We start from the raw sequence: 16887 nt of genomic DNA, 5'->3' as shown, positions 1-16887 counted from the left end.
TTCTATGCCATTTTCATGAGGATCTGCACACACAAAAAAGTGTGACAGAATATGAAAATACACTCTCTAAAAAAGTGCAATTAATTAAAATCCCCACCTTTTTTCCTGCTGTGTTTTTCTACATCGCTCCCATCTGTCTCCCCTCTCATGATGCCACAGGAATACCGTTGGGATTCACGTATAGTTCACACCCAGATCAATGTTCTACTTTACAGCTTCCAGATGGCCGTTTTAGAGAGGCGGTTTTTGTCTCGTCCTCCAGAGCAAGGCCATCGCCATCCCGACCTCAAGAGACTATTAGCTTATTCATTAGCATGAAAGAGAAGCGATTGCAAGAGAACATGTTTTAACTCCATAATTTGGGGGGGGGGGGGGGGGGTGGCCTCGCTAAACAACTAATGTAGCGACAAGACCTGAACTTCCTTTTGTCATTTTGTCGAGTATTGCACATATTTGGAATATAGAATGCATAGGGCGCATTCTTCCAACCTGCTGATGAAAAACCTGACAAGGGAGGCAAAATCGAAAATTGAGGTGCACTCAAAACTGTACTGCACTGTATCTTAAAAAAACATACAAAAAAGTAACTGTACAAAGTTAATTAAATGAAAATAGTGGCCAATCTTGCACTCACAAACATTCATGACATTCGTGATAACAGTCATGATGATTGGACACCGCATGACTTGTAGACATCAATATATAGAACTCGACATTTTATTCGCATGGAGTAATTTGGCCACAAAACTAGCTTCCTGCTGGGGCCCATTGCAGGAAAGTAGGATTTAGACCAGGGGTGGGCAAACTTTTTGACTCGCATTGATATAACAAAATTTCCGGGGGGGGCAGACTATGTATTTTACACGTAACAGTCCACCTGGTATTACTGTATCTGTAAAATTGTCATGCAATCTGCTATTATTATTTATTATTTTATATTTATATTTAAATATTTTAAAAATAATAAAATATTATAATAATTAAAATAAAATTAAAATAATAATTATTATATTATTATTATGTAAAATATGCAAATATAACAATATTATTATATATAATTAATATAATAATTAGCATTAATATGATAAATATAATAATCATAATAGTTATAATAATATAATTATTATTATTTTAATTTTTATTATTATTATGTGCTTGTGTCTCTTTTTTCAGGAGCACTTTGTAAACAACAGACCATGTCAAACAACGAAATTGATACAACCATCAAAAGGTTGGCTCAGGCCATGATGCCAGGTTGTATGTTGAGTTTAAATTAAATACTTTTGAAAGATTGGGCGGGCCGTATTCAAACACTTGGCAGGCCGGATGTGGCCCCCGGGCCGTAGTTTGCCCACCCCTGATTTAGACTGAACCGAGTTTAACAAATCCAAATGAGCACCTAGGCTTAATCGGGGGGGGTATCCACGAACCGGTGTTAAGTGGAAAGCAGGACTCTTTTGGTAACTTGGTAAAGTCGACCAGGTTATGCCTAAGCTTCCAGCTTAAAATCGCTTTTAAATATGCTGCTTAGTGGCATCACTATTTATTTAGAACCTTCCACAACCCTCGTGGAATGCCATCCCAGAAGAGTTGAAGCAGTTATACGGTATCTGCAAAGGGTTCGCCAACTCCATATTTCAAGTTCACGTGCACATAAAGGCAGATATACAAATCATTCTTACAATTGACTGCATGATGCCAAATAATGTTGCTACTGTCCAGATGGAGATGTTTTTGGATCTGCTGCCAAAGTAGAACAAAAGGTGAGCACCACCTTGGAAAAAAATCAGAATATTCCACAGTGGCATGTTCCACATTTGCTGTTGTTCTCCGCGGAGGCTGAAATGATCAAATTAAACTTCCTGAGGCAGGAAAATGTCCATTATCTGCCCATAATGTGCGGTATAAACAACACAAATGCGATTGCAGTTTTTAACCAGATTAGATTTGTATAGAGAGCACTTGATTTGATTTGATTTGATAGACACAGATTTAATTGAAAGGGTCCACAGAGCCGCATCTGCATATTTAAAATCCCCATGATATTGTCACAATATCTGTCGTTGCATTTCCAGAACACCAAACCTTATCTGCGTGACCCTTCTGAAAACTGTCAGCCATCTGCAAGATTGTGTATTTGTACGTTCATGTTTTTGTATGTGTGAAGAACGATTAGAAGGGAGACGGACATTGGGGAATTAGGAGTATTATGAGTACTGTAATGGCATCAAATACAAAGTGTTGTCATTTATTCACATCTGTAAAACCTATATCACATTTCAATCCCTACAGATGTACATGCAAGAGTGACGAGCGCACAAACAAGTTTTATTATACATGCATGTATTACTTTTGTCCTATTAACAGCTTAGAACTCTTCTTCTTCACCCTCTTCCTCATCTCAACACAAAAGATTATGAAATTCCAAGCTTGCAATATTATCTAGACTGAATGTCTAACAGTAGGTTTCACTCCAAAAACATATGTACAATATGTCACGTACGTAGCTTCTATGCCTTATGAAAATGTTCCATTAAACCAATATTATCATACATAATGACTTTGCTGTCCATTGTAGTGTAGCAATAAAGTATACTATATACACCAATACATTTATTCATTCATTCATTTTCTACCGCTTTTCCTCACGAGGGTCGCGGGGGGTGCTGGAGCCTATCCCAGCTGTCTTCGGGCGAGAGGCAGGGTACACCCTGGACTGGTCGCCAGCCAATCACAGGGCACATATAGACAAACAACCATTCACACTCACATTCATGCCTATGGACAATTTGGAGTCGCCAATTAACCTAGCATGTTTTTGGAATGTGGGAGGAAACCGGAGTACCCGGAGAAAACCCACGCATGCACGGGGAGAACATGCAAACTCCACGCAGAGATGCCCGAGGGTGGGATTGAACCCTGGTCTCCTAGCTGTGAGGTCCGCGCGCTAACCCCTAGACCACCGTGCCGCACCAATACATTTATGATTAGTAAAAACATTCTAACGGTGTATAATGCATATGGGCAATAAAAATAACTATCATGTAAGCATACTACTTAGTAAACATGGCACATCACTTGAATTTACGCACTCTGTTTATAAACACATGACCTAACATACTGTGCATATACGTAGTATTCTCGGTATATTCACAAAATCATTTTAATGATCTCCAATGCTTGTTTACTTGTCACCGCTGTTTTTTGTTTTGGTTTTTTTTTTCTTCAGCTGCAACAGTAGGATGGCAACGCAACTGTCATATCGTTATATGGGGGTTCTGTCTCGTGTTTTCCTATAGTACTCATATGAAAAGTAGACCGTATAACCAAACAGGCTTATAATCATATACTCCTCTTCAGCTTTACTGCGGTTGTTAACCACAAGTGGCACCTTTAGAGAAAGCAAATCTCACCAGCAAACCGTAGAAATGATCCAACCCGGATTGGATTTAACTCTTAACATCTGATAAATGTTGCTAATTTTCAATAATAATGTAATGGTTTTATTTCATTTGAACATGCATCAGATTACAATTGAGTGCATCCCATAATCAGTTCCCAGTTCCACATGTCCAAAAGGAGTAGGAAGAAGCAAAGCTTATTAAATCCTACCCCTCCATCTGGTACTTTTACAATCAGTAACTGTTACATTTGTTCACTTCCTGCTTTCCATAATACGGTTTAAGGTTTTTTTATTTATTTATTTATTTTAATTTTGTAATTTTTTTTTTGTCCCGTACCGAAGTAGGAGGTGATATGAGCATCCAATGCCATAATGGGTACCATAGTAAGTGTCAATATAGTGATATATATAGCACATCATGACTGGTTCAGCAAGTTGAAGTATTTGTGATTTTAGAAATAAGGAGTTAGTATGTTCTCTGTAGGCGGCATTATGAATTATCCTTACTGACCTTTTTTGCAGTACATTTAGCAAGTCTTAGTTATTACTCCATATTTTTTAAGTGTGGTTTCTTCCTATTGGTGTTTCTGGTGGGTGTACGCCCTTGAGGTCACAATAGGGTTATTGTTGACCGGTTTGGAGGTTAGCGTCTGCTTATAACAATGTCTCAACTCCCCCAAAGACTGTGGCATTCCACAGGAGGAGTGGCCACTAATGAGCTGTTTTGCCACGAACAACCTATTGCTATCCAGGACGCTCGTTCACCAGTCATTGCCACGACAACCACCTTCTTGTGACACCCCCGGTGGGGACACATCCACCAGGAACATAAATAGTGAGACTCCACAACTAAAAAGTTTTAACTAAAAAAAGCCAGGAAGAATCCTTTGCGGATTACCTTGACTTGGATGTCATTTTGCTGGATATACGTCAAGAATTCACTAAAACCTGTGCTTTGTTTCCCTTAGTGGTGACGTGTCCAACACCTCTGTCCATCCCGAACGGTCTCTTGGAGGGCTCAGTGTGGGAGTGGGGCTCCAGCGTGAGCTACAGCTGTCTGCCGGGCTATGAGCTGTCCTTCCCTGCTGTGCTCACCTGCACAGGGAATGGCACGTGGAGTGGAGACCTGCCTCAGTGCTTGCGTGAGTAATAATCTACCCGTTACTGCATGATGGGTGGCCAACTCCTTAGAAGATGTTTTCTTTGGAAACTCACATTCTGTCTTGTATCCAGCCGCGTTCAGGCTAAGAATATTCGGCTGTTATTGCACTTCAACGTCAATGTCAACAGAACAAGACAAAAGAGTGAGTAGCTTATTGAAAACGTAGATGGTGTTGACACAACACTGTTAGTGACCGCCAGATCGATTTGTTCAATTTGCACACCGGGCTGGCTTTTTGTCATCTTGATAAGTTGAACATAAACAAGCCAGGTGGAATGATGGTGCATGGAAATATTGTTCAATCTATGAGTAAAAAGGCATCTGGCATTGTATACATGTTGGTTGCTTACATTGTCAAGAAAATCGCCTCCTCTCTCAAAGTTACATGATGGAATATTGGAGCCAACAAATGCATCATGCAGCTATTTCGCCCATTGTTGCATTCCACCTTATATCCAAATCATTTTAAAGTTAAACGTAAACACAACACAAAGTTTCACAAACAGAAATACTGAATTTGAAACTCAATTCCTGTAGTTTTCGTTAGTCTTGTCAGAAGTAAGACTCTTTTCTATTGCTTTTGCTGCACACCACTTTAGGTTATCCCAACTTAATGAAATCAATGAAAGCCATGAATAACTTATGAAGTTCTAACATGGGGCTCTTTGCAGGAGCAACAAATTATTGGCAAAATAAAGCGAGACAATGCTGTAAAAATGCACTGGATTTGTGAAAATATATACTTTGTCAGACTGTTGAAAATAAGAAATATGTTCTTTTTTCCTCTCTAAAATGTAACTTGGCAGGAGGCCCAACACAATGTTTCTATAATGATCACAACATCAAAGTAGTATACTTTCTGTTTATTGATTGGAAAACTTTGGGAGTATTTAAACATGGACAAGTGCCAAATCTCTCATAGTGTGGATTTTATTTATGTTCTTCAAAATATGACACAATCTCATTATTTTGAAGCATTTCGGAAAAAGAAATTCATTGTGATATGTATGTGCCTGAAACAGGGTGACTCTTGTTGATGTTTACTCTGGATACTTTACAGTAAGACATTGGAGGCGCGGGGCAAAGTGTATTGCGCCAACAGCTATGCCCGGTCCTCTGTGACATCACAAAGGACCAGTTCAGCAACACCCTCTGAAACTGAGCGTTTATGGCCATCCCAAACTTTATTCAAGGGCTCACTTTCAAATGTGCAAACCTCATTATCTGAAACTTTAGCATCGTTTAACACGAGACAACAAGATTCTAACTACATTAGGTCAGAAAAGTGGAAAACGCATAATCGTCGCCTTTAAACGAGGCAATGCATCCTGTCGTTTGTGCTCCAACTGTAGAATTTGCGGCAATGCACGGGCCATATCGACTATTAAATGTAACTGAATAGGCAGCCTTAATGCACGACTGCAATTAATTGGGCATACAATAACAACACTATAGATTGCTGACTCAAGGTAAGAGGTTATAAAAGGGTGATAAAATGGAATGCTTTGCACTATATTTCAGAATCATAATGCCTCATAAAAACACGTGTGAGATCGCTCGGCTCATTTAAAACTAATTATGTCGAAATGCAAACTCTTAGGCCACAATGCCATGGATGAAACTAGTTTGTGCAGGAGTTTGTCTTCTCAGGTTGGAGACCTACCACCGGAAAAATAGCTAGAATGTAGCTTTTTCACATTTGGATCTTACAGCTACAATAGAAAACCAAGAAGAGGGAGTGTGACAAAAAGCACTTTGAAAAAGTCATTTCCTGAAAACAACAATTAAACTGAAGTAGGCTGTTTATCAGCTGATCAAAAGTGTAGGAGCATCGCTCAAAAATGACAAACTCTCCAAACCAGAAGAAAAAATGTCTCTGTAGGATTCGGTAATGAGTCTTGGTTTGTTTTGGGCATGGGCATGCTTGATGTGTTTCCAGGAGGCTATTGGGAACATTGCTCCAACTGGTGAAGATGGTTTCAACTATCAGGAACTGATGGTCATTTTTATAAACTTCCCTTGCCATCCATCCCCAAATATTCTCTTTGGGATTTAAATCTGGGGAACATGCAGGATAGAACATGTGGATGAAGTCCTTTTCCATGCGAGCGTTGTGAATTTCAGCATTGTCCTGTTGAAGGACCGAGCTGTTACCACACAGACCAGGGCCCTCAGTCATGAGGGATGCCCACTGTAACTAAACCACCGTTTGACGACCCTGCACCACCTGAAGCTCCAGTGTTCCACCGAATGAAAAAGCATCCCAAATCACGCTGGACCCTTCCCTCCACTGTTCAGAGTAGAAAACATCCCGTACATCTCATAACATCTCTAACAAATTTGCCATTTGACGACCCTGCACCACCTGAAGCTCCAGTGTTCCACCTAATGAAAAAGCATCCCAAATCATGATGGACCCTTCCCTCCACTGTTCAGAGTAGAAAACATCTCATAACATCTCTAACTAACCCGCCGTTTGACGACCCTGCACCACCTGAAGCTCCAATGTTCCACCTAGCATACCAACATCCCAGATTGTGATGGACCCCCCCTCACTGTGAAAGCTAGAAAACATCTCAGGTGGGATCTCCTTGTCATGCCAGTAAGGTTGGAAGCCATCTGGACCGTCAAGGTTCCATTTTTGTCGCATCAGAGAATAAAACTTTTTTCCACCTTTCAATGTCCCATGTTCGATGCTCCCTGGCAAAGTCTCAACGGGCGGTTTTGTGGCATTGAAGATGAGAGAGACGAGAGTATTGCAGTATTGTGTATTTGGTCCACTTTTGCCCAGAGACCCATGAGCAATGAACCAATGAACCATTATCATCATTATCTCAACTACCCGAGCACTAAGTCAACAATAAATTCACGAAGTATAATTGCACCCCCCCCCCTCCAAGTATAAATATGCATACAGTTCTACCTCAAGGTTTCTATTGACTGTCAGTATATTTATATTTGAGTTCATTTAGCCATTTTATGCTTGGAAATCGACAGAGAAAGAAAGAGAGATCAAAAAGACATTAAACTTTATTAAAGTCACCACCTGCATATTTAAAAAGTGCCGTTAAAAGTCACGCATACCAGAAAAAAACATCGGACTGAGGTTTCCCTCGTTTTATTGTACAGCAGAAGCGATTATCAGCGACGTGCTCGGACACATCCTAAACACGATCCCACCAATCAGCAATTCACATTGAAGCACATTTTATGTTCCGTACAGTCACAATGTTGTTGAATGTTCCCCAGTAGTCAGTTGTTTTCCACGTAAAACTTTGGTTGCTTCCAATTACGATCAATAAGCACCTCGTGTAAAGAACCTGCCTCTTGTAAACATGTAGTTAAGCTAGCGTCCTGCTGCAGTACTCTAAAGGGGGAAGCAACTCTGTGATAAATTACCGCGTTTTACGAAGGCAAATAAATGGAAATTGAGAAGAAAGAGCTGATCTTGGGTGTAGAAAAGCTATTATCTATGCATTAAAATGTCACCGCAGAATTATGTACAGCAATGTTCGGGACTGGCCCTCATAAATTGTGCGGCCATTATTAAGTGGTAAATCTGCTTCACTTCGTGTTAGTCCAGTGCACTTGCAGAAGTGACCCTGCGTAGCCACGTTTACTGCATGCATGCTGGGTATACATGTGTCATGGAGGTGGCCAGGTAGTATTACGTAATGGTGCTTTTCATAAGTATCAATTGTTAGACTTCCTCTAAATCAGGGGTCAGCAACCCACGGCTCCATAGCCGCATGTGGCTCTTCAGCCTCTTTGTTGTGGCTCCCTTCACAATACTCAAGTTTTTTTTAACACCCAAATGGGGATAATACGCATCTTTGAAAAAAAATCAGACTTTCTGTGAGACCAAGACTACTTGATCAACTCTGAACTACTTTGATACCCCAAAATTCCCTCCAAATCTGGCAGTCAATCAAAATCTTGGGAGACTCGCAATTCGCTGTGAATGTGAGCACGTCTCTCATTCATTCATTCATTCATTTTCTACCGCTTATCCTCACGAGGGTCGCGGGGGGTGCTGGAGCCTATCCCAGCTGTCTTCGGGCGAGAGGCGGGGTCCACCCTGGACTGGTGGCCAGCCAATCCCAGGGCACATATAGACAAACAACCATTCACACTCACATTCATACGTACCTATGGACAATTTGGAGTGGCTAATTAACCTAGCATGTTTTTGGAATGTGGGAGGAAACCGGAGTACCCGGAGAAAACCCACACATGCACGGGGAGAACATGCAAACTCCACACAGAGATGCCCGAGGGTGGAATTGAACCCTGGTCTCCTAGCTGTGAGGTCTGCGTGCTAACCACTCGAGCACGTCTCTGCTGTTTTTAAATTATGTTTTGTGGCTCCAGTCTATTTTTTTTTAGTGAGCGAGGGGGTAAAAAGGCTCTTTTGATTGTAAAGGTTGCCGACCCCTGCTCTAAATATATGCGACTATTTGCTGACATTTAACATTAAACCAATGTTGAATCATGTTGCTTGTTTTGAATGACATACAGAAGGCTTGCATTTACTGGATGTGGGATCCAAACGAGATGTTTTGCTAACTTAAATTATGATCTGATTGATTTCCTTCCAGATTAAATTGAAGTAAATTGTGATTTCATTACATATGCATGCAGTATGTTTCCCCGCAAAGCACATAGTAAACATAGCAAAAAGAGCAAAATAGACTCCGCGGTTGCATGCCTGTCTGCAGGAAGGGCAACTTTGAATCTGGCCACTGCATATTGATTACTTCAGAGGCATTGATAATTCATCAAGGAAGGCAAGAGGCTGAGAGAGAGAGAGAGAGTGGAAATAAGTTTTGCTGGTCTTTCACTCTTCTTTTTCACGCTCATTCAACCACACACATGGACACTCGGACACTGGGAAATATGCTGAGCCTGGATTTGCCTGGGGGACATTTTTCTCCATATATATATATATATATATATATATAAAGCATACTGTATATAACTGTACATTATCCTGCTTGAAGTTTATGACTGATGTGTACAGTATGTCCATGTATTGTCTCAGAAAATACAAGTGCTGTTTGATGAGAATACTTTTAACCATTACCTCGTGCTAAAAAGCACACGGTAATGGTAATGGTAATGGTAATGGTAATGGTTTAATTTCATTTGAACATGCATCAGATTACAATTGAGTGCATCCCATAATCAGTTCCCAGTTCCACATGTCCAAAAGGAGTAGGAAGAAGCAAAGCTTATTAAATCCTACCCCTCCATCTGGTACTTTTACAATCAGTAACTGTTACATTTGTTCACTTCCTGCTTTCCTAATATAGTTTTAAGTTTTTTTTGTTTTGTTTTTTTTGTCACGTACCAAAGTACTCTTCATCCTTGTATTTAGTAAACATACAATATTTATCTACAGTTAGCCTTTGTCACGTAAATGAATGTTTACATGTATTTTTTACTTGAGTTTTTGGAGAAAATCTTCAACATGACATTATCATTCCCTGTTTTCCTAAAAACCTAAAAAAAAAAAAAAAAAAACAGGCTTGCACAGGAGAGGTAGCTGTTCCACCTATTTTTCTTAGACATCCCTGATTGTTGCCAGTTTGTCGGCATCATACTGTGCAGGTCCTGTCTCACAAAAGTCTAATCTGGGCACCGCCAATACGGTATGGAACCTTTCCAGGAACATGGTGGTTCAAAATATTGCTCTTCCGTTTTCAGCGTTCCACAGAGTGGAAGCAGCCTCAACGTGAGACCTGGACACACTAGCCAGTTATATAAGTCCCACGTTGGCACCATGCTAAGTGTGCTACTGTACTCATATTCACAGTCAGCTTTTTGGTTCCGAATCTTTAGTGCAGTTGCGTACAGAATGACTATGCGGTATACTGTACACTGTTTCTTGTGTCATGCGTGTACTCTGTATTCACATTCACACAAAGGCGATGCATACCGCGCACGAGTTGCAACCCAGATGTGCACGGCACAAGCCTGGGGAGTTTGCAAGAAGAAAAGCACTAAAGGCAGCATGCTCCTGTCAATCAGTCATCTTCATCAGATGAGCTGTAGTCAGAGTTTTCATCCACATTGTCTTCCTCCTCCAAATCACAGTACAATTTACTGCATGCAGGCATGCTAACCTCTCCACCACTGTGCAACATTTCCACATTATCCTATGAAGTACCAACACGGTTTAAATGTCCTTTATTATTCATTTATTTAAATACAGATCCACTCAAATATTTAATATCACTGTTAAGAATGTATCTCTGCATGGTTAATTGGCCAATCCAAATTGTCCATACGTATGAATGTGAGTGTGAATGGTTGTTTGTCTATATGTGTGCTGTGATTGGCTGGCGACCAGTCCAGGGTGTACCCCGCTTCTCGCCCGAAGAAAGCTGGGATAGGCTCCAGCACTCCCCCCGTGACCCTCGTGAGGATAAGCGGTAGAAAATGAATGAATGAATATGTCATCAGGCAATTCGTACTGTCTGTCAAACATTTGCAGCATTTCTTGAAATGTTGTTTTTTTCATTAGGGTTGTCAGTTGAACAATTCCAGTACAGTAAACCTCGGATATATCGGACTCGGATATATCGGAAATTCGCTCACAACGGACAGATAAAAAAGAATCGATTTTTCTGTAATGCATTTCCAATAAAAATTCATTGCATATATCGGATTTTTTTATAACGGATTTCGCCTATTTCGGACAAAATCTCCAGTCCCGTTCCAATGCATTTCCATTAAATTTCCCTCGCATATATCGGATGGCCGCATCGTGGCACTCCGCTTCGCCGAATCGTGACAGGCCGCTATACGACGTCATTTGCAGCGTTTGCAGCGTTGCCTGCGCGTCCAGGTACATTGGAAACATAGTCAAGGAAGTGCCTTTTTATAACGGATAAAATCCCATTTACGCATATACCGGATATAAATCCGATATATGCGTAAAACGGACATTTTCCGGTATACGCATATAACGGATTTCGCTTATATCGGACAAAACCAGTGGGAACAATTGAATCCGATATATCCGAGGTTTACTGTATATATGATTCACCAACTTACAAATGAATGAATGTTAAGAATGTTGAGAATCAATATTTGCTTGTAAAAAAAAATGAGCTGGGCTGCTTGAAAAGATGCATCTCATAATAACATTTTTTTGGATTGCACTAAATGCGTTTTTCTGCTATCCTTATCTGAACTATTCTGATTTTTCCTCTTATGTGAAACACAAAGGTAATTTAGATTTAGGAAAATCAGATCAGGAAAGCAAGCAAGAACTTCCCAGTGTCCACACCTCCAAGAGGCAGAACCTGTCAGGCCAGGAGCTGCAGTCTGCCTCATTATCGGTTTTATCGCACGGTGCTTTGACTACACAACTGACTGCTGTGGCTCTCGGTCTGCCTCTGCTCTCAAACAACCCCCAAAGTGCCTCCTGATCATTGTGATTACTGTGGATTGATGGATGCAGAAACAGTAAAATGCATATGCGGGTGCGTATGCCTTTGCCCTCGGCTAAACCACTCGACGTTCGCCGAGTAGATGTGGACGGACAAGAAAATTGAAAGACCTATTTTGCACGATTTTTCACACAAAAAAGCCACCACGATCCCTCCCACTGGATAATTACTGCATGGGTGATTATGCTTCAGCTGGCAACAACATATTTGTTTGCCACTGAACAGCGGTACCCGACAATTCACAAGATTTAGTAGCAGCATAAAAACTAAATCAGGGACCGACCTCGTGATATGATACTTTTCCTATTATGCACAACAAGAGTGCAACATTCCAAATATAAAATACCATTATTTCAATACGTCACAAGACACAACAGATCCTGCTGTCGTGGAAAAGATATTAATATGTCCAGAAATTAAACCTCATGCGTTAAACATCGAAGAAGATTGCTAAAACGACTGTGATCTGAATCTCCCATCAGTACAAGGTCTTGGCAAAAAATACTGCAACCTGGACAGAAGTAAATGTGACTTTGCAGGTGCTAGCGGAGGCAACGCTACAGTGAATGTCAGTTAAAGGCAACCCAACAAGAATATTAGCGTGACCTTTTTTGGCCAGCGAGCGTGTCTATTGAACCTGCTGTCATGGCTGTGCGGGAGCAAGAGAAGTTGGCTCCAGTTTCTTTATCTCTTCTCTTGTTTTTAAACACATGTAGAGTATTTTTTTTTTTTACGCAGTAAATATTTCAAATAGTCCACCCAGGTTGACTGTTGAAATGCCGACAACAAAACCTTTCCTCACTCTTGCCAGTGGAAATGTCCATCATCCGTGTTGGACGTTTGGACGTTTGGACGTTTGCCTTCAGCTCATCATTTTAGCAGCTTTTTTTTTTTTTTATCCTTGCCTTTGCAGCCAAGTTCTGTGGAGATCCTGGTACCCCTGCCAAAGGACGGAGAGAAGGGCGTAGCTTCATCTTCAAGTCAGAGGTGACATTTAGCTGCAGTGCCCCCTTCGTGCTGGTCGGGTCAACAACACGTCTGTGCCAAGAGGACGGAACCTGGACTGGAGCGCAGCCTCGCTGCATCGGTACTGAGTCATTTGTCATCGATGTAATCGTCTCTTGTCTACGATTTCATTACCAAGTTCACCAGAGAACTAACATGTTTATTTAGCTTACCATCAATAATCAAGCACAAAATTCAAAAGTCTTCTTCTTACTCTTCTATTCATGATGTATTTATTTTTTGCAGAGCCTACAAGAAGCACCTGTGAGAATCCAGGAATACCTGAGCATGGCTTCATGAACTACACCACAGGCTTTAAGGTAAATGATGTTTCAGATACATAAACACACTGCAGTGTGGGGGGCTGCACGGTGGTCGAGTGGTTAGCATGCAGACCACACAGCTAGGAGACCAGGGTTCAATCCCAAGTTTGCATGTTCTCCCTGTGCATGCGTGGGTTTTCTCCGGGTACTCCGGTTTCCTCCCACATTCCAAAAACATGCTCGGTTAATTGGCCACTCCAAATTGTCCATAGGTATGAATGTGAGTGTGAATGGTTGTTTGTCTATATGTGCCCTGTGATTGGCTGGCCACCAGTCTAGGGTGCACCCCGCCTCTCAGCGAACCTTGTGAGGATAAGCGGTAGAGAATGAATGAATGAACTGCAGTGTGGTCTAAGATCTAAGAAAGCTGGTCTAAGGAAGCCCAGACTTGAAGTCCATCTCCACCGGGAGGACACCAAGGCGTTCCCAGGCCAGCTCTGAGACATAATCCCTCCAGGGTGTCCCAGGTCTACCCCGGTGACTGAGTGTCATCCCAAAAGTCATCCCCCACCGCCATCGAATCCAAGTCATCAGAGAGTCCAGACCCAGGTCTGATGATACGACTAAAAAGTCGATTTTAGACCTGCGACCAAGGGTGCCCTGGTCCCAAGTGTACTTACGCACTTATCCTTATGTTCAACGTGGTGTTATTTATGGACAAACTGTGGTTCGCAAAGCAATCCAATAACATCACACGACAGTTTCAGCAGTTTCACAATGTTGACTATTTGCATTCTACATTTGATGGTACTGATCAGTTCTGGTTTTCAAATGAAAAATAAAGTTATTGTGTTTGCGTGACCGTGAGTATGTAGAGTACATGCAGTACCGTGTAAAACAGGACAGTTCAGATGGATCATAGTGGAAGAAAATATATATCATGACCCTCTCCGTGGGCTCGGGGCTCGCCCTGAGATATGTTCTGCTTCTGTATTTCAATTTAATTTCCTCCTTGTTGCTTTTTCAGTGTCACTTTAAAGATAAGTGCAAACAGTTTCTTTTTATCCGCCGTTCAGCGGGATATCAGATAAGACATCGTCTCCAGGTGAAACCACAAGTAGCTTAGCTTTGTACTTGGATCTCCTGAGAGCAAAAAATGGGGAAGCCGGTCTAAAGAATTGTCTTTATGGGTTTACACCACACACACACACACACACACACACACAATCATTCAAATTGAGAAGAAAGGGTGTCACCACTTAGGTCCGCCGTGTGTTTGTGTCCAGGTGGGCAGCAGGGTGGACTTCCAGTGCCAACAGGGACACATCCTGCATGGTTCCACCACCCGCCTCTGTTTGCCAGACCTCACCTGGACCGGTCTCCAGGCTACCTGTGTTCGTGAGTACTCTTTTGCACCATCTTGTCACTTTCATCACGCCTCCTTCTATTGTTGCATTCACTGACCATCGTAGTGGAGGCTTCAGTCTGCTTGTAATAGTCAAGTGTATATTTGAATAAGATGAATACCAACTAGTCCCTGCAGGTGTTGCCAGGCCAACCACTTCTGGAAGCGGCCATGTAATACAGTTCATCTCCAAGGGGTCCCCTTCAGCTTCGGTGTCTCATTGAAATATTCTTACTACATTTGACTATGCTTGCACAGTAGGAAATAGCGTATGTGTGGCGATAAGGGGCCTCACGTGATACTTTGTCACCTTGATCTACCCCGTGTAGGATTACCCCCCCCCCCCCCCCCCCCACTTGCATTTCCTTTCCTTTGTGCTGAGGTGGCAGATACATTTTCATGCCTACCTTGCTTTCCTGCATAATCTCCCATGCATGCACGCAAGTATGAGAGTGTTCGTGGAACGATGATGCATCGTTTTGGTGACTAGGTCGTCTTCATACTTGGATGTTTTTATGGGCTGTTTTGGTATTAGTAGAAACATAATCGGGGGAGTTAGTCAATCTTTGGTCAATGGTATGTTTTTCAGTAGAAAATACAGCTAGCGTAATGAGTCCGTTCCATCGTTCCAGAAGGTGTGTGCAAACCCGAAACTCTCTCTAAACGAATCCATTTTTCTCATAAGAAAAAATGCAAATGAAATGAATTTGTTCCAGACACCCAAAAATGTTAATACAAAGCTTTTTGGAGCTTTTTATAGCTACCAGCGACCACAAGCTTTCCAATGACTTCTAAAACGTTCTACCACATTGGGAAGTGGAAGAAAATGTTTAAGATCTCAGGAAGCGGAAGCCCTAGAGAGTCGTGGTTGGTACTGTTGGAGAGGTGGGGGGGTAGCACTTGGTTCCACATTCATGTGAACTCCTTATTTCTAAAATCACAAATACTTCAACTTGCTGATATAGTTCATCTTCAAACAGCTAAAATAATGCATAAGGCTAAAAACAACCAATGAGCTAAAAATGTCATCCAATACTTCTCTACAAGAGTTGATGTTTGCTAAATACAAGGATGAAGAGTCTTGAACCAGTCATGATGTGCTATATATATCACTATATTGACACTTACTATGGTACCCATTATGGCATTGGATGCTCATATCACCTCGTACTTTGGTACGGGACAAAAAATTACAAAATTAAAAAAAAAATAAAAAACAAACAAAAAAAACCTTAAGCTGTATTGTGGAAAGCAGGAAGTGAACAAATGTAACAGTTAGTGATTGTAAAAGTACCAGATGGAGGGGTAGGATTTAATAAGCTTTGCTTCTTCCTACTCCTTTTGGACATGTGGAACTGGGAACTGATTATGGGATGCACTCAATTGGAATCTGATGCATGTTCAAATGAAATAAAACCATTACCATTACCATAGGACCTACCGTTTGGGAGTACATCATGAAATTATTAGTGTTATTATTATTATCATCCAATCAAAATGCAGCATAATAAACAGCTGCCCAATCAGAGTACAGCATATCTCCAACGATAGGTTGGACTTGAAACCAATTCGTACCACTTGCTGCCATTCGGAAGATCATCGGAAAAACGCTCATCTAATCGGAATGGGGCATTAAAAAGTCTAAAATATCTCGATAACAACAGGTGCTATTAACTTGGAGTTGGTGTCCGTCATTGACAACATTGCATCATCTCTGCTGGACATGGAACTAAAACAAACACAGGACCACTGAACCTTTCATGAGGACCTGCTGGAGTCCTGCTGATTTCAAAGCAAGAATTTGGGCTTTTTCTGACCAAAGAAGACCACCTTTTTTCTGACTAAAGAAGTCTGAGATCATTACAGTAGTAATCAACACACTGGATGATTGAGAGTAAATACTACAGTACATACATACAGAGTACATACTATCATTTAGTGCTGTAAAACTGTAATTTCAGCAAGTAAAATTCCAGTCATTCTGAAGCACTTCCATTTCCTGGCGTCCCGTGTTGAGGCGTACGCATTCTTTGCCAGGTTTGTCTTTATCTGCTGAAACTGCAGCCCAGCAGGAGCTCCGCCCTGGCTTTCATCCATCACCTGTAGTGACTTGGAAAATGTATTGATTTTTCTCTGCCCTCGTCCTGTCATTGTTAGCGTCGGAATGGAGTATGGAATGTATAAATACAATA

At 41.3% G+C, this 16887-nt stretch overlaps 1 protein-coding gene across 6 annotated transcripts in view; it reads left to right on the top strand.

Moving 5' to 3' along the window:
* The window catches only part of LOC131105461 (CUB and sushi domain-containing protein 3-like), a 255318-nt gene that overhangs the window by 220942 nt on the left and 17489 nt on the right, over positions 1–16887 (top strand). For all 6 annotated transcript variants that reach the window (XM_058053597.1, XM_058053598.1, XM_058053599.1 and 3 more), the window contains 4 exons: positions 4372–4545; positions 12936–13109; positions 13274–13347; positions 14577–14688. In XM_058053597.1, the coding sequence (XP_057909580.1) occupies positions 4372–4545; positions 12936–13109; positions 13274–13347; positions 14577–14688 (534 nt within the window). The remainder of the gene's footprint in view (positions 1–4371; positions 4546–12935; positions 13110–13273; positions 13348–14576; positions 14689–16887) is intronic.

The sequence above is a fragment of the Doryrhamphus excisus genome, chromosome 17, assembly GCF_030265055.1.
Source record: "Doryrhamphus excisus isolate RoL2022-K1 chromosome 17, RoL_Dexc_1.0, whole genome shotgun sequence".
Taxonomy (NCBI): Eukaryota; Metazoa; Chordata; class Actinopteri; order Syngnathiformes; family Syngnathidae; genus Doryrhamphus; species Doryrhamphus excisus.
Note: the sequence above shows the minus strand (reverse complement) of the source record. Positions and strands in the feature narration are given on the sequence as shown.